This window comes from Theobroma cacao, chromosome 5, assembly GCF_053813885.1.
Source record: "Theobroma cacao isolate CCN51 chromosome 5, ASM5381388v1, whole genome shotgun sequence".
NCBI classification, from domain to species: Eukaryota; Viridiplantae; Streptophyta; class Magnoliopsida; order Malvales; family Malvaceae; genus Theobroma; species Theobroma cacao.
This window is the reverse complement of record NC_142643.1, coordinates 39,490,226-39,511,770: the sequence shown is the minus strand read 5'-3', so window position 1 is coordinate 39,511,770 and position 21,545 is coordinate 39,490,226. Positions and strand designations below refer to the sequence as shown.

Genomic DNA, 21,545 nt, shown 5'->3' with positions numbered 1-21,545 from the left:
AAACTTTAGACCATGCAGCATACTCCAAGGTCTCTCTATTGTTTTATTTGAGTCCTTGTTTTTTTTATAAGTAAATTTATTAATATAAATAAGGAATAATCCCTTTCAGCATGAAACTTACGATTATAAAACTAAAACCGTATACTTCAATCAAATATTGCATTACAAAAAATAAACACAACCTCATTAAAAAAAACTCTACCAAAGAAATTTTTAAATTTCCTTCATGTCTAGAAAAAACACCATCATCAAGATTCTTATAGGGATGACAATGGTTGCCCTATAATAGGATACTTGTGAGTACTCAACCCAATCATATAAGATTAAAGTACCCTATATTCGGGTTTGGGACATGTTAATTTCGTAATTTTACAACTAGTATCGAATCTAGGTAGGGGTCAAGTAGCACCTCTTAGTTCCCGATACTCGAACCCAATTATATATTATATCTTATATAATAGATAATTAAATATGTAAAATTTTATTGATGTTAGAAATGGAATTTTTCATTTATAGTATATTATTGTTAATCAAATTATTAATGATACGTTATTAATATATTTAAATAATAAAACTATTAAATTATTAATTATGTTTAAATAATATCACATTACAAGGAATATAATTACTATTATATATATTTTAAAATACTGATTAAATATAACAATTAGTTATACTTGTATTAAATATAATAAGTATTTACATTTCAAATTTAGAACATAAATAATATGATTACGTGTTAAAGTCATGGAATATGTAATTATAAGTTTTTAAATAGATATAAGTTATATGTTAATATTAATATATCATTAATAAATATTACACCTATAGTATATAGTATTGTGTTGCTTATGTAAACCTATATCCTACATATAAATAGGTTATGTTAATAGGTTATAAATATTAATATATTTATTTATATATAAACATTACTATCTACTATATATTTATTAACATATTAAATAGATTATATTTAATAATAATTACTATGCCTATATCCTACGTATTAATAAGTTATACGAATGAATTATAATATTAATATATTTAATTTATACATAAATATTATTATATACTTATTATGATAAAATAATTTGTTAGTTATCATTATTATATAAAAGAACTTGTTATTTACAAAAATTATAACTTGTAATGTTATTAGTGTTACATTTATGCTTATATCAATAGAATATATTAAAGTATTGCTATTAAGTGATAATAACTATTAAAAACCTTTTATTTATATGTACAAATAAGAACATAATAGAAATAATAATTAGAGCTTATAAGTTGTTTGAGATATGTGTTTTTGATTATTCAAGTTGTTGTTTGAGATATTAGTTTTTGGTTGTTTAAATTTAAATTTTATTGTTTATTTGCTTTTATAAATTTAATTATTAGTGAATTGTATGGATGTAAAATGTAATTTATTATTATATACGGATTCGGGTTTGAGTAATTGGTTAGCATAAAAAGTATAATAATTTTTTTTTACATAATTGAGTTTTTAAACAAGTTTGAATAATTACCAGATAGTGAGATGGTAATAAGTTCAAGTTTGGATAGTAAATTTTAAAAATATTTGGATAGTTGTAGAGTTCGGGTACCTTACTAATCAAATTCGAATTTGAATAGTATTTAAATATTTGTTTCATTAGTTGGCATGATCTTCCTATTTAAAGAGCAAGATTTAAATCACATTCTTTCAATTTCAAAAAAAATATTCAGATTTTAATCTTACTAGTCGAATCCTCCCTTTCTCAATTAAAAAAAAAAATTTAAATTTGAGTACTTCAAAATTAACAGGTATCTTACCGTTGACATCTCTAAAAAAATAACATCCCTAATTAAGAAGCTAACCCGCATTTAAAAGAAAACTCACAATCATCTATCACCAAAGCATAATCTCGGAAAAAACACCAGCACAAGATACAAATAAGTACTCCATCTTTTGCCAGTTGATCCAGAATCCCATTGACACTTCGCAAGGTGTGAATAATCTTTAAATTCATCCTTTTTTTTTTAAGTGCTTGATTTTGATTATCTAATTCCTATATTTCCAAGGTGCACATATATTTAAATAAATCTTATAAAAAATATTTGTTACAACATAAATATATATATTTAAATAAATTTAATAAAATAAATTAATCAAGTTATCTCAAAAAATCTTAATTCTTTGCATAAGCATTTTCTGTCCATTTTAATGAAAGTTTTTAATTAAAAGATTAAAATCGTAACAATTTAAAAAAGTTTAAAAATTTTTATAAAAAATTAAAATTAGATGTCAAATTATAATTTTATTAATGAGACAAGGACCGCCGATGCATATTACCTGTCCAAGTATCATCGGTCGATAAAGAAAAAGACTCCCGAAACATAGACTGAATTATTAAAACTTAAAATTTCAAAAAAATTCAAATTCAAATTTATCTATGAATTAAATAAAAATTTTAATTAAATAATCCAAAATCATATATTTACGATGATTGGGTCCATAGGATCAATGGATATTGATTTACGGATTTGAGTGTTTATGAGTTTTGGATTTTACATTTTTGTTAGTTTAAATTTTTTTTTTCTTATTCTTTATTTTTGGTTACTTCTATGGTTGCTCCAATGGAGAGAGAGAAGGTGAAGGTCTGAGAAAGAAGGAATGGAAGAAAGAAAGATGGGCAGGGTTTCTTAGATTTGGGGGCAATACCACAAAAATTAATATTAGAGGTGGAAATACCACAAAAAAAAAAAAATAGTTTTTGTATTAAAATAAACAAAATCACAAAATTTAACAATATTAGTAAAAAAAAAAACAATGGAATTAAGATCAAATTTGTCATTATATAAGTCAATATTAAATTTTGTTACTATACTTCAATTTAGTCGATTTTTGTCGCTATTATTCTTAATTTTTATTAATTTTTAAACATAAAATAATAAAATTGATGAAAATTTATCATTTATATTAACAAAATATTTTGTAAAATATTTTAATTTTACTATTTTGTATTCAAAAACTAATGAACTAAAAAGTAGAGTAACAAAATTAACAAAATTTGTTTGCATTAACAAAATATGTATTATGTAAAATATTGCAATTCTGTTATTAGTTTTATTTGAAAATCAATTAAAATGAAAAATATAATGATAAAATTGATCAAGTTTGAAGTACAAACACAATAAATAAAATTGAATATTGGGTCAAAATAATAATTAAAAAATTTATTTTAATTTCAAAAAAGAAATTAGGGTGGATTAAAAAAAGAAAATTACGCTTACAAAAACGGTGGTTTGTAGTTTGTTGTAGGTAGACTTGTAACCGGTTGGAGTGCCCCAACGTGTTCTCGTCTGGCTCTGGCCAAATCCTACACACGATTAGCACGCTTTTAGAATAAAAAATATTCATCAACGGAAAATTAAAAGAAACTTCTAGACACACAGAAGGGAAAAAGAGAGAGAGTCCTTTCCAAATTTCAACTGACAATTTTTTTTAAAAAAATATTTAGAAATGAACAAAAATCCCCAAATCTAATTTCTGAATGGAAACCCTAACCCTAACCCTCACCCTCACCCGAATCCCCCTTTTCGGATCCCTCGCTTTATCCCGCTTTCGGATCCTCCGTTTCTCCCTCTTCTTCGCCGGAGGCTGAAACCCCTTAATTTAATTAAATTTTTATTTTTTTTTGTTGGTTTTCCTTTCGTTTCTGTTTCTTTTTATAGGTATAGATGGGAAATCGTTAATTGTACCGAAATTAGAGAAATAGAGATAAAGATAGAGAGAGTAAGAGAGTTTAGAGAGGTAGAGATGGAGAGTGGGGCAGGATCAGATGGAGGGGGTGTCGGGTCGATCGTGTGGGTACGCAGGAGGAACGGTTCATGGTGGCCGGGAAAGATACTGGGGCCCGACGAGTTGCCGGCGTCTCATCTTACGTCTCCGAGGACCGGGACTCCGGTCAAACTTCTTGGCAGAGAGGATGCCAGCGTGTAGGTCTCTTATAATTGGCTTTCTGTTTTTTTTTTTAATAATTTGTGAATTTTATTGGCTTAATTTGTTTTAGCATGCAAAATAAAAAAAAAAAGGAGATAAATTTGGAGTTTTTATCATTAGAAGCCTAGGCTAGTAGGGATTTAGGATAGAGTTGAACTAGTGGAAGAATAGATATTTAACGTGATTTATGTCAATGTTAGGAGAGTTTAGGGCAAATTAGTTAGGATGTTCTGAGTCTTATGTACTTAATGTACGAATATGTTAAGATTTAACTGATCTTGAAGAGAAAAATCTACAAATATAAGAGGTGAAGGACAAATGAAGCATTTTAATGATTTGTTATGATATGGAACTGGGTTTGATTCGTTAATGGTTTTCTTAGAATGTTGTGATAATCAAATGATTTACTCCAGAGTCTAGTCCTTTGTACCCTGCAAAAAGTTTTGTGCAGATCTAAGTATAGGTAGTTCTAGCTCCATCTTGCATGGTTTCTAGGGCTAGAATATATATATATATATTTGTATTTCTTTATGACTTCCGATTAAAGAGAGGGAGAAGAAGAGGGAGGAAAACTTATCAGAACATTCCATTCAAACCTTTTATTCATCTATCGTTTGGACGTTGGACCTGTGAAGAAAAACTGAAAGTTATTTGTAAACCGCCGCACCACCACACACACATTTTATTTTCTTGATGGCACATTATATGCTATCTTATTCAATGAAAGGCTAACGTAATGTTTTGACATCATTAATGTCCCTAGAATGATGTTTAGACTGTTATGTAAGTCAAGGAAGGCCACAAAGGATATGATTTTCTCCCTTATGTAACATACTTCTACTTGTTGAAATTTTTTTTCCTTTTAACCATATTCTGAACAATGGAACCTAGAAATATTTGTTATTTTATTTAATTGCTTCTTTACTATCCATGTTAGGCAGGATATGCTAGATTAATATGTCATACATTTCTGTTAAAGATACAAATTAAACCTGATTTTTAGAAGTTGGGAGAAATGGTATTTATGTTGCCATTAGAAGCATATTCTACGTAATAAAAAGTTAGCAGGTGCTCTTTCCAAGTTTTAGGCCATCAAAACCAACTTTGCTTTCCACTAGCATTTAAGTTTATAAGAAGGTAGTATAGCATATAGGCTGCACCTTTGACCTCTAGTATACTAATTTGATTGTCAATTTATTTAGAATCTATTGACTGCCACTCATTTGTTTCATTAAAGTTTTCTATACTTTGTTGCAATCTTAGACTGTTTGTGATCTTAGAATAGATGCTGTTTGGTTTAGTAAATCAATGCCCTTCACTTTTTCCTGGAAAATCCTTCTGTTGTACGGAAATACTGTTAACTATTTTTCCCCTGTTCTCTTTTATACGTATACCTTCCCTATCCAGTCAAGTACTCTCCCCATTAGTCTGCAAATTTTTTAAAGTTATCTTATTCTGGTAAACTGATGTGGAAAATGTGCAAATGATTTGTAGGCTGATAACTTTATCAACTTGCATTGTTTCCATTGGTTTGCAACTATTTTTCTGTGGTAATTCTATTTATGAGAATTCATGTGACTTCCTTTTGCTTTATTGCCTCCATTTTGTGCATATTTTTTAAAGATATAGTCTTTATGATGTCATGGCTGAATTTTGGTTCAAAAGCCATTTTTTATTAGAATTTTCTTTTATTAAGTATAATCTACTGTTCCTTTTTCAATTTATTTATTCTTGTAAGAATGTTTTCATTTTTTTGGTCTTCTCAGTGATTGGTACAATTTAGAAAAGTCTAAGCGTGTGAAGGCATTTCGATGTGGGGAGTTTGATGATTGCATTGAAAGGGCAGAATCCTCACAAGGTATGCCACCCAAGAAAAGAGAGAAATATGCTCGACGGGAAGATGCTATCCTTCATGCACTTGAACTTGAAAAGGAATTGTTGAGAAAGCAAGGAAAATTGGATAGACCTTCTGATGCAAGAAGTAAATCATCTGGCTCTGCTAAAAAGGATTCTGGAGGTTCAGATATTAGTAATGGAAAACCTGGGAACTCAAAATCCAATCAATCCAGGAGTCAAGATACTTCCATCAAGGGTGAAATAGTGAGCAGCCCCAGACATTTGAAAAAAGACCAAGTTGGAAATCCTATTTGGGAAAATGATCATTCTGAAAACATACCCCGGATGAGAGGATTGCAGGACTTGGGGCTCAAGACTGCATGCGCAAAACAAAAGCCTACATCTTTTGGTGCTTTGGATGTTGACTGTACTCTATCTCCTTCCAGCAGAGTTTCTAGCATGGGAAGAACCACTCACATTAATGGTAAATCTTTTTTAGATGAAAGGAAAAGGTTACATGAGGGATTTGCCGAGGAGTTTTTGGTCAAGAGATGTGATGGGAGGCAGCCTTTTTGTTTAAGTATTGCAGATTAGGGCAAAATTAGGATTCCCTTACTTTTTGCAACCTGACTTTGCTGCTGTTTCTACTTCTATTTCAGGAGGAGAGCAGATGGGAGGTGCTTCCCGAGCAAAAAGGAGCAGATGCATGTACTTGCCAGCTGAGTCTTTTGATGCTCTAGATTATAAAGAAGTTCCTGCAAACCAGATTGAGATGTCACCTTCCCGTTTTGTGGAATGTGATTCTTATCCTTTTCCTAGTCACTTGATTGAAGATAATACTAGAGAGTTCTTGGAAGACATTGAATCTGGTTCTTCTGAATCAGCTTCCTCTGAATCTGAGTCAGAGTCTGATTCTTCTGAGACTGAACCAGATATGGATGAGGATATCACTTCACTCTCAGGTTTACTTTTTTTAGTCTTAACTCTAGTTTCATGCATTGTGTTGGAAAGATTATCTTGCATCCTGGCTAAATGTTTTGTTACCTTTAGAATAGAGCATATCCTGCAGCCATGCAATCCAGCTTTTGCTGTCTTTCGACTTATCTTGAAAAGCTTATGTTCACATGCTGTTCTCTGTACACCATTAATGGTATTTAGTTCTAAACATACTTGCCTTAACTTTGATTTCCCCCTCTCTGAAATTATTGATTCTGCGACAACTTTGGACTTGTTTGCAGTACTACAGCTATGTTCTTTGAGTCGTAGGTTGTGGTTGGGGGAAGGGAATTTATATGTTCTTAAATAAACAACCTGGATTAGGGATGCACTGTGATTCTGTTTTCTGGTCAATTACTTTGAAGGTGTATATGAGTTCTTGTTTACTTTGACATGTTTATGTTATCTGCTTCAGGAAGTAAGTTCGTAATATCAGGGTGACTTTGGGAAGGGTTCTACTAGCTTAGTGCCACCCACACATGTGGGTGGAAAAAGAATGACAAAAAGCTGAATAAACTAATGAAAGTGGGAAAGACAGAAAAGAGAGATAACGGAGAGAAACTAGGTACTGGTAATCGTTGATTGTTAAGAACTATTTGAAATTCTCTTTTATATTAATAATTTACTTACTATTACAACATTTGCTCAAGGGGTTATGGTGTAAAGTAGTCAAATTTCATAGTTGAAAACTAATGTGAGACTTAAGTAATAGCGGAGAACTAGAATGAATTTTGAATGTTGGTTTATTGGCTATATATGGAATGATAATCTCTCCTTTCTCTTTAGGATTTTAAATATCCTTTTGCAGTGGTTGAGCTAAGGTTAATTAAGTGGGGGGCTAATATAATAATATGAATGAAAATAATATAAACCGAGTATTTTAAGAGAAGATAACAATTTTGGGGGGCTAATATAATAATATGATGTTTAGTCAGGAAAGCATCATGACCTGTTGAACAATTGGTGGTAATGGATTTATCATTTTTTCTTATTATTTTCTGATTCTCTCTATTCAGGTGCTACTGTACGAATGGATACTCGATTGGGTGCCTTTCAAAGACCTGATACATTAGGCAGTGGAAGTGTGGGCCTGGAGGAGTCTGATGAGTCATCTCTTTCTGGTGAGATGCCTCACTTTTATTCTCACGATCATCTTTCTGTGCACGAAGCTGTGTCCAAGTGGCAGCTAAAAGGGAAAAGGAACATACGGAATCTGGCAAAAAGATCCATGGATGCAGCAGAGATAAGAGGTTATGATGGACCTGCCCATGGGATATATCACGAAGAAAGGGGAACTTTCAGACAAAGGTTGTTAGGTCAGAGTTCTCGTAGAAATCATGACTTCGATGATGATGTTGATGTTGCTGGTCTGAGTGCAAAAGATTTCGGGACCCAAATGGTTGGCTTTGATGGGAGAGGATATTCTCGTACAGCAAGGGATTCATCCAGAAGTAGAAATAGTTTTAACCGTAACGTCATTGATTGGGAAGGCATGCCTTGGGAGAACCATGCTGCTGTGAAAAGAGAGTGGGAGGACAAAGTGTGGCACTTTGATCCTGTATTTGCTGGCCATCGTAATTTTGGTGGGAGGAAAAGATCTATGTTGATAGATGTAGATTTGAAAGTCCAAGCAGGGTATCAAAAAGAACCTGTTCCTATTGTTTCATTGATGAGCAAGTTGGATGGGAAGGCAATTATAGGGCATCCCATTCAAATTGAAGCCCTACAGGACAGTTCAACTGAGACCCTTCTCCCCACTAATGGTTATTTCAGTAATGGAATAATTAACCATGATGGAAATACTTCACTTCCACCAGCATGGAGGACCGCCAAGAGGACCAATTTTAGGGTTCCACGTCCTCACCCACCATTTGCATTGGGTAGTTATGAAGCAGCTGAATACCATTCCTTGGATCATGAAGGAAAACCATCTTTCAAGAAATACAATGTAGGAAGTTCAGAGTATAAGGCAGGCCTGGTTAAAAAGAGCATCTCTCATGTTCCCCGCTCTCCTACCGACAGGAAGTTTCAAAGAAAGTTCCCGAAGAAAGTAAGCTTATCTTCTAGCCAGAAAACAAGAACTCTGTCATCAATTGGTATAGAGCAAAATCTCAGTTCTAAGACTACACATGATAGCGGTAACTGTCAAATGGATGGATTAATCAAACCAGAGTCATCTGGGCCCACAACAGTGGCTTGCATACCTGTCAAACTAGTATTCAGTAGGTTACTTGAAAAGATCAATAGGCCGCCATCAAAAGCGGCTAGTAAAGCGATTCTCTCCACTAGTGATGTAGTAAGAGATCCATCATAGATTACATTGTACATTGATACAACGAAACATTAAATATTGTCAGCAAAATAAGCATTGCTAATTTCATCTTTTTGACAAAAAGCATTCCCACCAACATTACATTGTCAGCATTGTCAAGGTGAGTAGGTTGCATTCTTTCCAATAATTTAGATCAATCAGGTAATCAGCATATTCATTGCTTGTAGCTTTTAAGGTTTTCACGTTTACAGGACCCTGTTTCTGAGTATTCGATTGAAGAAAAGTATTTTCAGGTCGCAAACAGGTAATGAGAAATTATACCAGAAGTAGGCAGTTGGGAATTTGCATAGATATGTATATCAGGCCAACCTATTCCATTATCTGAAAAACTACACTAAAGTTTTGGACTTTGTACTCTTGTAGGAGTTAGGAAATGGATGTCTAGTTTTATGAATGTAATTAGATTTTCGGTATAAGAGTGGACATTTTATGGGCCTTACCTATTACAGGACAGACACCCTAGAGCTGTTGGGAATATGCTATTTACTTGTGTGCTTCTTTTCACTTGTATCTGTCGTGTGCACACATGTTATCTGTATGGGAGTAGATTTCTCACAATGTGGCTTTCTGTGTCAATGTCGAAGATAAGATGGCAATGCTATACATTAAAGCAGAGATGACCCAAGATCCAATCGCAAGGTTTTGATAATTGTTTAATCCCTTCCTTTCCCTATATTTGGGTTAAAGCAGATATGTACTTTTATTGGCTTGGAACTAGGATCAGAGCTAATTAAAGATACATATTTAAAGATAAATTTATATGGTCAATGAAAGAACAGGTGTTAAGAGATAATTATTCTGGAGATGATAAATTAATGATAATCACCTTTTATCTTCAAACAAAATATACATAATCAACGTCAAATATTTGGTAACAGACTTGTTGTTAGATAAATATTGTATATACCTGGAACGTACAGAGATTAGATTAGATACCCTTTGATAAGCTAAGCTAGGATAAACCCAACTATCCAAGCCACCGGACCTAAGCTAACTAATAGTCTACTTCTTGAGCTTGGTAAAGTGCATTCTATCTCACTGAGCCACCTCTTCTTCTTCCCTAAAATCTCGGAAACCATTTTTGTTCCTTTCTTCTTCAGGACACGAAGCTGATCTTCCATCTCCCTCCATAACCCCATTTCTTTGCTGAATCTACACATTAAACAAATTTGAATGCATACATCATATTTCAGGAAATCAAGGCAATAATAAGAAAATAAGTGCATAATTATGAATCTTTTACCCCTGATTCTGGAGGCTGGCTGTTTCCTGCGGCTCCTTCACTCAGGGAACATTGGAGAACAAAAGTTGACGATGATTTTGGGTGATGCTGAAACTGATTGACATTAATATAAAGCAAAGATGGAATGAAACTTTTGATGCTGTTGGAGTTGATAATTGGATTCGGAGGCACTTCTCCACCTAGACAGAGACTTCGGCTTGGGTAGCATTTGTCTCTGTTTTGGGTTCTTCTTGTACTTCCTTCCCTTCTTCAGTGTAACAGGAAGAGTTCTGTTCTGAAAGGGGAAATGATACTGGAATGTATCTTTAAGAACAATGGTATACACACTTACAATGGAGTTTATAAACTCCAATTTAACAGTGTTTTATTATTACTGTTCATGAAAATAAAAAAAAATTATAATAATTTAATAAACACACGAGAACATTTATTCTCATAAGACAAAAAAATATGATAAAAAATTTCAATTGAAGTTAATTCAGGCATTAAGTGCTTCTGTCACTGATAGACCATTCCTCCTTATTCTCGCCACTTTCAAGCAATATAAGCAAAAATTCTTACACAAATATAAAGCATTTGTCAACATCGGTGACCTCAACGGCTTCAGACATCAAAGTTCAAACTACAAGCTAGACCCTCTGAAATGAAACAGTTTCTATGAACAAAAGATTAGCATTTTCTTTCTCTAAGTTTCCTTGTACATAAGTGACTACAACTCAGAATGATACTATACAGTACAGACACAAATGGCAACAGGAGAGTTTCAAAGAAACTAAATACCAGAAGAAATGAGCAAAAATGCCTTTTCAGTCTCGTTTGACTCCATAGAAAGTGAAATATCACTTGTATATTTTGACGACATCTTGTCATTTCTCCTCAAACTCAACATCGATAATTTCAGGTTCTGACTTTCTTGAATTCGTGCCCCTACTATCTCTACGGAAGAAGTCCCCTTCTGGTTGCCATACAATGTTTCCACAGCTTGCACAGCGTATTATTTGGTTCTTGTAACCAACAAACTGTCTCTTACAAGCTGGACAAGCACCCTGACCAATTTTAACATAGAAAGGCATAAGCCATTTTCACAACGTTTTACCACTAAAACAAAAACTGATAGAAGCTGATACATGGATTTCTGAACATAAGCCCTCAAAGTACATTGAAATACACCAAGCCACAAGCACAATGAAGAAGTTTTAAAATATATTTGGAATGAAGTTGTGAATAAATGGACCCTAGTTTGCTTCTGCAACCATATTTTTTAATCCCTTCTCAAACCATATACAAGGTCAAAAGAGGTACTCAGAAACAATTTTATGCCCCAAAAGCTCCACTTTCTACTTAAATCAATCTGATCACTGACAAACTCACCAGCATAACTTTCAAGAACTTGTCAATCTAATCCACCGACAAGAAATGAGAATGATAAAGAAAGGATGACAGGAAACAAAGTTTTATGAAGAAAACCTGATTAATAAAAGGTTTTTCTAATTGAAATCAAGCACAAATGTATGGCTAATTCTAGTTTCTACATTTTATTTTCATTTTACTCCTTACAGTGAAACCAGGTTAATAATATAAGTTATTAGAAGGACAATCTTCCTACATACTCAATGTCGTAAAGATGGTAACAGCAAGAAGGAAAAGAGATGTTAGAAGTTATGAACATTTATTGTCACCATTCTGCACCTAAACAACCATGTAAAGGCAACTTAAACTGTGGTCATCAGAAAGGAAAGTACTATTTGTTCAGATACTAATAAAGTAGAACTAAAGAATCACATGCATGACTAGACTTTGATTTTTTTCCTGTGGTTCCATATATTATGGACAGAACTTACCTAGTGTCACCTTTTACAGGGAAAAAAAAGGAACAAAAATTAAACAAAATGTTATGAAGAAAGATAAACACGTAAGTTGTGCATGTCATCACTTTTTCCGTGCATTATATGTGCCATGTTAGAGCTATAAGTTATACCTTAATAACAAGATTATTGGCAACAGCCCCAATGAGAAGAGGTCCCGCAAATGGCAGTATCCATGTGGCCAATATTAAAAATCGAAACAGCCATCCAGATAATGCAAACCAAAGGAAGAAAATTGTCTGCAAAGAGATAAAAGAAATTCTTTAAGGACACAATGTATGGATAAGAAATCTTTGAAGAAAGCTTCTGGATCCTAGCACTTCCAAAAGAAATTCATGGACTCATTTACTCTGCATTGAAGAAAAACCTTGAAAAAACTAAATTTCTAGGCCAAAGATATTGAAGAATGAGAGTCATAAGCATCCAACCTGTAACCAACTAATAATAAGTTAAGTGACCCAACTTGAATATAAGGCCGCTAAACAAACCCTTATACAACTGACATGACAAGTAAGACCACTTAATACTCTCCCTTACATGTAGGCCTAATAGACCAATTGAGAATAATAGTCCTATCACATGGACTCCCAAAATGAAGGCAACAAACAATTGGTTATCTGAAGTATTCAACCTAAAGCCACTTGGCAATAGGTGTTAAAGGTCAACTTGTAGACAAGGCAATTATAAACCCCAAAAACAACACGCTACTGAACAGAGTAAGCAGCTCATCCTCTTTAATTAGTTATAGACAACGAAAACATGATTTCAGATATTGAAAATTAAGTATAGGTCACAAGAGTTTTAATTTTAAGGAGTTTTGGACTTGACCAATCACTTAACAACCCCTACCCTGCAACAACCCACGTTCCCACCCGGTAACATCCCATGTTCACAATTTCCTTCTTTGACATGAAATCATTAAAAAAAAGAGAGAGAGAGAAGGGGGAGATGCATGCTCTATCTAATTGGTTACAAAATTAAAAATTTAAAAACATAGATACTAAAATGCATAAGTTTACTTTCAAATGAAACAACCTTTGAATTACTGTTGCATCTTATCTCAATTACGCATTTTTAATCAAACATAGTTTTGCACTTTCATTTGCTTTATGACAATATTTCCTTTTTAAAAGCAAAGCCTATAAAATTATGAAAGATAGGAAGTAAAGTTGATACTAAGCATGATGTTACTTACAGCAAAACTTCTTCCTAATGGAGTATCCAAGAAATCATTTAGCTGCTTCCTGTACTGCAACCATATCAATAAAACCCAATAACTTAAATAGTTAGTATAAAAATGAAAACTGGAGTAAGAAATGAAACACAAGACGAACCGTAGGCCAATTTCTACTAAAATCCATAGTAAAAGTCCGCCAACGGAGTCCAATCTCGAGCTCCCGATCGATCTCACGAGCACGGTCAGTGGCGGATCGGACGACGGAGGAGACTCGGCGGGAAACGGAGTACCGACGGTCTAAGCGTTCGGCGGTCTTTTTAGCTTCGAAGACAAATTGCTCGAAGCCGTCGTTGGCTGTTCGCCAGGCGTCCTTCCAGGCCTCACCGGAAGCCATGCGGCGAGCAAAGGTGTCGAAGTCGCTCCGCCTAAAGGACTGGATTAATAAGGGACGCCGCCGCAGAGGAAGCGGAGACTGCGGCTGAAGCTTTATTGTATGCCATGCCGTTGATGGCAGAGCCGTGGCCATAACCCAGAATCCCAAATGATGATATTTCTTTTGTTTTACGCACCTTCCCTCTTTATTTTCTTTTTTCCCCTTTTAACACTTGCCGTTTGCCGCTAAGCTAACCGTCTCCAATTATTTATTTATTTATTTATTATTATTATTATTAATTAGTATTATTAGAAAAAAATTTTAAAAGTTTTTTTTTGGCAAAAAATGTTAAAACAATATTAATTTTATGTTTTAAAATAAATAAGACATATAATATTTTTATTGAATGTTGGAAAGTATTTATGAAATATTATGCAATGTTTTTTTTTTTTATAAAGATATGATGTAAAACTTAAATACATCTATAAAAAATAAATTAAAAGGCAAATATATTATGGCTAGGTTAATTATTAATATTTTATTGATTATGATATCTTTTTGTATGATTGTGATTGTAATATTTATTAAATTAAAAATAAAAAATAAATGAGGCATTGCAAGAATTTCAAATTAAATTAAACAAAATTAGATTAATAAACCTCAAAATTAAAAATTATTATGATTCAATGAATAACATGAACATCTTATTTAATAAATTCATCTAGCTTACTAACATAATGCAACCTTTGAAAAAACAAATTAGCTATAAATATTAACATTTCATTTCATTGATATTTTTACTCTATGCTTTTTTTTTATTCATTTTCAATTTTTTTTAAGGGAAATAACAAGAGCAACATAAATGTACATAATTCTAATTAGTGATTTTAGAGTGAATTAATAAAAAAGAGTGACAGACAAATGGCTAGGTGGGTAGGTAAGGGCTTTGGATTTGTGCAGGCAGCAATGAATGACATGGAAGTGGCTGAAACATGATGTATTATGTTGATTGAGTAAGCCCCATACTAGAGGAGAGGTAACATTTGCTAACATACACTATGGTTATGCCATCTTATGTACAAGGAAGCTCCAATTCACGACAGGTTTTCTTCTCCATTCTCTTATGGATCTCACAAGGGTCTCCGTATAAATTTTCTCTTTCTTAGTTTCTTGATGTTCCTGGCCCCTTTGTACCCAACTTTTGTCTTCAACTTTTCCAACTTTTCTTTACCTCCCTGTATATCAGCCTGAATTGCTTTCTCTCTTCTGTCATCAGATAGCAATGCCAGTCTTGCAAATTTCTTTGGCCTCACCAATCCAAGTCTCTCCGTTATGTCCTTGAATGCAGGAACAAGACCACGTCTCATGAAACATCCTTCAACTAGTTGCATTGAGTTTAGTTCTGGGAGAGACGGCGCATCCTTCAGTTCAAGGTCCAAGCAGAACGGTGAGTCCTTCAACCACATCCTAAGGGAGTGAGCCTTGGCAACGAGGAGGCCACTCCGTGTCTTGCAAGGAAGAAAAGGAGAGCCCATCTCCCAAAGGCATCCCTTCAATGTGTAGTTAAGCGAAACCATGTTGTACTCTGCGGTCCCAGTTATCAGAACAACTGACTTTGGCGATTCTGGATACCCTTGCAGCGCAGCATCCTTTGAAATGAAAAGCATTGCTACGTTAGAGATAAAATAATCATAACCAAAAAGCTTTGTTAAGAACAGGGATGCATATTACAAGTGGGATCAAGAAAGTGCCAAGCTTGGATCCTTATCCCCCAAAACACCACACTCAAACCAAATATGAATTATAAGAAACATTTTTGAAAGGCAATCATAAGAAACTAAACAATACAAAATGCATTAAAACATGGCTCTTCTTCTTTAATTTCCAGCTTTGTTTCACATTGAGATGTCAGTCCTAAATCAATCTCCTTAAAGCCTAAACATGCCATCTATCTTCTAAAAACTCGCACCAGAACAAACCTCAAGTTTCAAACTTAGCACTAAATTTCTGTTCACTGGTACTGTTCAGAAACATAGACCAGCTCATAAATCAATCAACAAACTCTTGATTTTCTTATCCCCATTTGATACCATACTAGATGCAATTATAAAGCCTTATTTTCTCATGATTCTCCATTCCATTTGCTCTAAAAAAGGTCAAATATAATCTTCAAACCCTAATTACTTGCCTCTGTAGTCTGTACAATAGCTTCTGATTTTCCATTAATTTTGGGGGCAACCCAGTCTGCCTCCTTTCATACATGTATATCTATCTACCCAATGAGTTATAAGTACTACCTGAGTTAACAGGCTATATATAAACCAGGGTTACAGTAGCTGGTAACAGAGATAGAACTGGTAATTGGAACTTGATGGAGAATAAAGACCAAAATTCAGGTGCAAATACAAAGTAAAAGGTTTACAGAAATTAAAAGTCACAATAAAAAAAACAGTACGGTACATAAAGGCCTTCAATTTCAGCATTCAATAAAATTTTCAAGTACACAGAAATTGTGAAATATTAACAAATATTTGTGATACCCAGAAGTTAGAAAATCATATATTTACAACAGATACATTCGCATCAGTCAGACCACCACTGGAAGCAGCAATAAAATTGTGACACAAGGAAGAACAAGTTAGTTATTACATTTTATTTTATTTTATTTTGTAAATGGGTATGGTTTATATTTTATTAAGATTACACCTTGCCATTTCCAACATCAGAACAATTCAAAAGAAACAAAAGAGGGTAAAGAGAACTTGCCTGCATACGATCAAGCCACAAAGTAAGAGCAACAAGAGCAGAACCAGCTGATAACTTTCTAAAATCAGCACCCCAATCTTTATCAGCTACCCTGAATCAGAGATCTACCAGGTATAAGGGAAAGAAATACAGTATAAAAATAATCATAGTCTGATTTGCATTCAGTTCCTATCTATGATTATGCATGCATAAAACAATCTTCTTTAAAGTAATAAAAAACTGCAGAGTTCTACACATGCATCAAAGTTCCTTGCAGTTTCAGTCTTTCCTATGGCTGGTATTGCTTTGATGCACAAAGGCAACTTTTGCTTGATGCACGATCTTTCAGATCAGCACTAACGTTGAGATAAATTGGAGATTTTGAATTTTCAAGATTGAATTATGCTCACAATCTATATTGGTAAACACAAAATACAGAGTATAGGGGTATTTGGGTGCTGGAATCAAAGAAGCACTATTGTAGTATAGAGCAGCCTCAAAATCACATATAGGGTTTCCCAAGCAACTCAACTCCTAAGGAGAGGGCAATCACAGCTTAACTGCGAGCAAAATTTAATGCTAGCTGCAAGCATACCCTAACACGTAAAAGAATAGATCTCCTAATTAGGCAAGAAAGAGAACTTCATTTGACTAAAACAGCTGGAAACAAATTAAAACTACATGTTATAACATAAGAAAAATTTTGATACTACATCACATTTCCAGCTTAATCTGAAATCATCAAGCTACGCTTGAGTAAAGAAACTTAGGAAAACCTATATAAAATAAATAGCAGCAAGGTGACATAGTAACATGAAAATAGGCTCAAAACTAAAACCCTGAATTGTTCACAAAACCTTCTTTTACTTGGACTAGTTTTAAGAACTTCCTTGACATGGGAACAGAGTTCCAAAACAGTTCGGTAAAGAGGTGATGAGAAATTCAACCTACCACTACTCAGAACCTACCTGAAAACATGATGGTGATAAATGGTCTTCTTGACTGCCAATTGGAAAACCCATGAGGCGGTGGCTCGAAGTTCAAATGCCCACAACAGATCCTCCAAGGCATTGACAAAGTTGAAGGCTGCATCATCCCCTATTGGTTCAAGTTTCTCAAGACAACTTTCTACCTCTGAAAGTAGTAACTCAGATTTTTCTGTCATAAGCCTAGATGACAACAACAATTATCAATAATTATATGGATGGAAAAACTAAGAAAATTTGTCTTCAAGACCACGGTCTCACTCCTAAAGTGAAAAAAATTACCTGATAGGAAGATCAAATCCAGCATCTCGAAGTGCATTTAAGAGGATAATGGCTTCACTTGTGTGATTGGACAAACTTGCGGCCCTGATGAAGCATGTCCATATTCTGTGGTCTACTGCCAAACCCTCTTTCTTCATCTCCATGAGCTTTTGAATTCCAACATTATAATCTCCATTCCTAAGATAAGCGTTAATGACTGAACTATATGGTAGTGTAGTAAGATTTAATCCTGTTTCTTTCAAACTAGTAAGGACTTTTTCTGCTTCCTGTGGCTGTCCAGAGCTTCCATAAGAAACCATAAGCAAGTGCATGGTAGCAATAGTGGGTTCCACTCCAGCTTCTTTCATCATGCTTAACAGACTTTCAGCTTTGGAATGGTTTCCAGCATTTCTAAATATTTTCATCATTGTATGATAGAAAGAGCGGTCCAGTTTATAGCATTTTGAATGCAACTCGTTGAATAATTCCTCAGCCTGTTCCAAGAGCTGCTGCTTGCCAAATGCTGAAATCAGGCTTTTATAGGTGTCCAATTTCGGTTCTAAACCCACTTTCCTCATTTCATACATCAGAGATAACCCCTCTTCAGGTCTACGATCTCTGCAGTACATTATTATCAAAGTGTTGTAAGTGTCCTCATCTGGTTCAAGTCCGGCTTCTTTAATCTGCTGATATATTTGAGCCGTCTTTTTATAATCCTCAATTCCAGAGTATAACTTTAGCATAGAATTCCATATTGAAAGATCAGGCTTAAATCCTGCTTCTTCCATTTCAGAGACCATTGCTTCAGCATCCCTCACTCGTTTTCCCTTGCAGAACAGCCTAGTCATAATCCTGTAAAGATGCATTGTAGGATAATACCCTGCAGCTTTCATTCCACTGTATATCTTCTTCACCTCAAAGATGTTTCCAGCTTGTGCAAATGCATCAAGCATCAGAAGAATAGAACTCTTGCTCATTTTAAAACCCATATCTTGCAACTCCTGAATTACCACATAAAGCTCATTCAATCTTCCATCAACAATCAGTGCTTCCAAGAGACCATTAATGGAATCTACTGTTGGTGAAGGACCATCTCTCATCATAGTATTAAAAACAGCTCTTGCTCGTTCATAGCAACCACTTGCAGCATAAGCTTGTATTAAGGCATTCCAGACCTTCCGATCCACAGTCACATATTTTTGTCTAACATTGCCAACCACACTTTCAGCTTTCTGCCATAGCTTCAGTTTCCCATATGCTTCAATAACATCAACATAAATAAAGGAATTTTCAAGCAGAATATCTTTCATTTCAGCCTGATTAATCAAACAATGTGCCGTCTCAGGGAAGCCCATTTTGCAATATACCTTTACCATACCTTTGAAGATACATTCAGAAGGTTCAACACCAAAGAATCTCATGTCAGAAAATATCTGAGAAGCCTCAGTTAGAAGTTCATTTTCTTCACAGCACTGAATAAGGGATGCAAACATGGTAGAACTGCTAAAAAAAACAGAATCTTTAGCATTACTGTACTCTTTCAAGGCAGCATCTACCTGGCAAGCCTCACAAAGCATGACAACTAGAGCTTCCGTAATCAGTTGATTGTATCCTTCAGCATGTTCTTTCAGGAACTCAAGCAATTCACATGCTTCTTTGTGCCTGCCAGATGAACTGTATGAACTCAAAACAGACAACAAATTCTCGCCATCTAGTTCATCGCCATTACTGATGCCCAATCTCAGCATCTGTGCAGCAAGATCATAGCATTCACCCTTGACAAGAAAAGAAGAAATAGCTTGGGGATTCATACCACATAGTTCTTCCATGTCTCTAACCATCTTTTCAATATCTTCCAATTTGTTTTCCTTTCGTAGGGCCTGAAGCATTACCTCATAGAGGGTATGATCTGGTGTGAAGCCATCACGGACCATTTCCCGATACAACAACAATGCCTTTGTTGTCTTATTACATCTCAAAAGGATATCTAACATGACAGAGTATGCCAGGAAATCCAGTCTAATCCCAGACCTCCGCATGCAATTGAATGTCTCTTCAGCCTCCACTGCCATTCCAGCCTTGGCATACCCACAAATCAAAGCACTATAAGTCCGCACAGTAGGTTTAACACCTACGTCCAACATCTCTGACATCACATTAGAAGCCTCTTTTATCTTATTCGCTTTCCCCAGGGAATCAATCAAGACAGTATATGTAACCACATCCGGATTCCGCCCTGACAATTTCATGTCCCTGTAAAGCTGCAATGCCAAATCATGCTGGCCCTGCTTCCCATACATGTGTATGATTGTATTATAGGTCATCTCATCTTTACCCAACCCTATTTCAACCATTTCTTCACAAATCTCTTTTACCTTGTCCACATTTCCTTCTCTTGCAAAAGCATACAACAATGAATTATAGGTGACTGCATCTGGGAAAAATCCTTTAGACTCCAAATCTCTAAAAAGTTGCTCAGCTTTATATGCCATCCCACATCTCCCATAAACGGAAATCATAGCATTATACGTCCATATATCTGGTTGACAATTATGACCGTCCATATCATCAAAAACCTTCATTGCCTCCTCCAAATTCGATTCCCTAGAACAAGCACTGATAAGAGTATTATATGTTATTATATCTGGCCTAAGACCAGACCTCCTCACCTCATTCAAAAGCTCAACCCCTAAATCAGGCAACATAGCTCCTGCTTTCAATTTAGCATTTATTAAGGTATTGAAACTCACGAGGTCAGGCTCACACCCTCTCTCGCGCATTAAGTCAAGCAGTTCCTGCACCTTTTGAAACCTCCCATTTCGCGCATAAACACCCATCATAGCATTATAAACCTGGACTGTATTCCCGACAGCAGGCTCAGCCCTGGTAAAGATTTCAACAGCTAAAACCCCCTGATTGGCCTTCCCCAACACAGCCAAGATAGTAGCTAGCATCCTGGCATTAGGAGAATACCAATGTCTCAAATTTAACCACTCATAAACTTCCAGGGCACGTTGCCAGTTCTCCTGACCCACCAATTTCACTACAAAGCAAAAATCAGTTGGTGTCATCTGAACTTTCCTATCATCCAAAACATCAGCAACAAACTGGTCTTGTTCCAAACCCAAAATCCTGTCGGTCAAAAACTTCACTCTTTCTCTCCAATCTTTGGCCCTTTTCAAGGCCAGTTTAGTCATTTTCTTAACTCTAGTCTTACTAACTCTCCCCAACTTTTCCTGGGTCTCATCATTCACTTCCAAAGATTCAGACGTTGAGGATTCTAAAGACAATTCAACTTCTTTAACTGCATGAGTCAGTTGAGGTGGGGTAGCTGAAAAATGGGTTTGGCTTAAAGGGTAAGTTTCAGCTAGTTGAAGTTGAAGGTGAGGCCATCTCTCAGATGGGGAGGCTCTACCATAGCTAAATTTGTTGTTAGAACTGCTGTTATTAATATTACTATCATTTGCTTGTTCAGTTGGTAAAGGAGTTGAGTGACGGGAAGAAGAGCAAGAGACAGAGGTGTTTTTGCAAACCTTTGAAGAGGGAGATGCAAAGGGTACAAGTCCTCCAGTGCAGGACGTGGCCATAGCCGATGTCTTCTTGTCTTCTAAACATTTAAGTGGAACACTGGGGAAGAATAAGATAACAGATACTTCTCCATTGGTTTTGGCGGGGTGTGGACTGTGGGTGTGTACTGACTTGTTTATCAACAAGTTTTCGGTCTCTTTCTTTCTTTCTTTCTTTTTTTT

General features: G+C 34.8%; 3 protein-coding genes across 5 annotated transcripts; 1 reads left to right on the top strand and 2 right to left on the bottom strand.

Moving 5' to 3' along the window:
* The first annotated feature begins 3,411 nt into the window (after positions 1–3,411).
* Positions 3,412–9,209, top strand: LOC18599458 (Tudor/PWWP/MBT superfamily protein). 2 transcript variants are annotated; one of them, XM_007029440.3, is made up of 4 exons: positions 3,412–3,978; positions 5,749–6,302; positions 6,478–6,780; positions 7,831–9,209. In XM_007029440.3, the coding sequence occupies exons 1-4, from the start codon at positions 3,800–3,802 to the stop codon at positions 9,126–9,128; spliced, it is 2,334 nt and encodes a 777-aa protein (XP_007029502.1). In that variant the 5' UTR covers positions 3,412–3,799; the 3' UTR covers positions 9,129–9,209. The 2 variants fall into 2 exon arrangements, with proteins under 2 accessions (XP_007029502.1, XP_007029503.3); XM_007029441.3 differs by having other exon boundaries at positions 3,412–3,982.
* Positions 9,210–10,840: 1,631 nt separating this feature from the next.
* LOC18599456 (replicase polyprotein 1ab protein) lies at positions 10,841–14,017 on the bottom strand. The gene is made up of 4 exons (XM_007029438.3): positions 13,589–14,017; positions 13,450–13,503; positions 12,368–12,493; positions 10,841–11,435 (listed from the first exon to the last, which is right to left on the bottom strand). The coding sequence occupies exons 1-4, from the start codon at positions 13,955–13,957 to the stop codon at positions 11,256–11,258; spliced, it is 729 nt and encodes a 242-aa protein (XP_007029500.1). The 5' UTR covers positions 13,958–14,017; the 3' UTR covers positions 10,841–11,255.
* Positions 14,018–14,656: 639 nt separating this feature from the next.
* On the bottom strand, positions 14,657–21,502 carry EMB1270 (Pentatricopeptide repeat (PPR) superfamily protein). Of its 2 annotated transcripts, none has more exons than XM_007029437.3 (4): positions 17,818–21,502; positions 17,518–17,718; positions 16,571–16,661; positions 14,657–15,453 (listed from the first exon to the last, which is right to left on the bottom strand). In XM_007029437.3, the coding sequence occupies exons 1-4, from the start codon at positions 21,381–21,383 to the stop codon at positions 14,935–14,937; spliced, it is 4,377 nt and encodes a 1,458-aa protein (XP_007029499.3). In that variant the 5' UTR covers positions 21,384–21,502; the 3' UTR covers positions 14,657–14,934. The 2 variants fall into 2 exon arrangements, 1 of the variants encoding a protein (XP_007029499.3); XR_016026293.1 differs by having other exon boundaries at positions 15,395–15,453; positions 16,571–16,674.
* Positions 21,503–21,545: the final 43 nt, after the last annotated feature.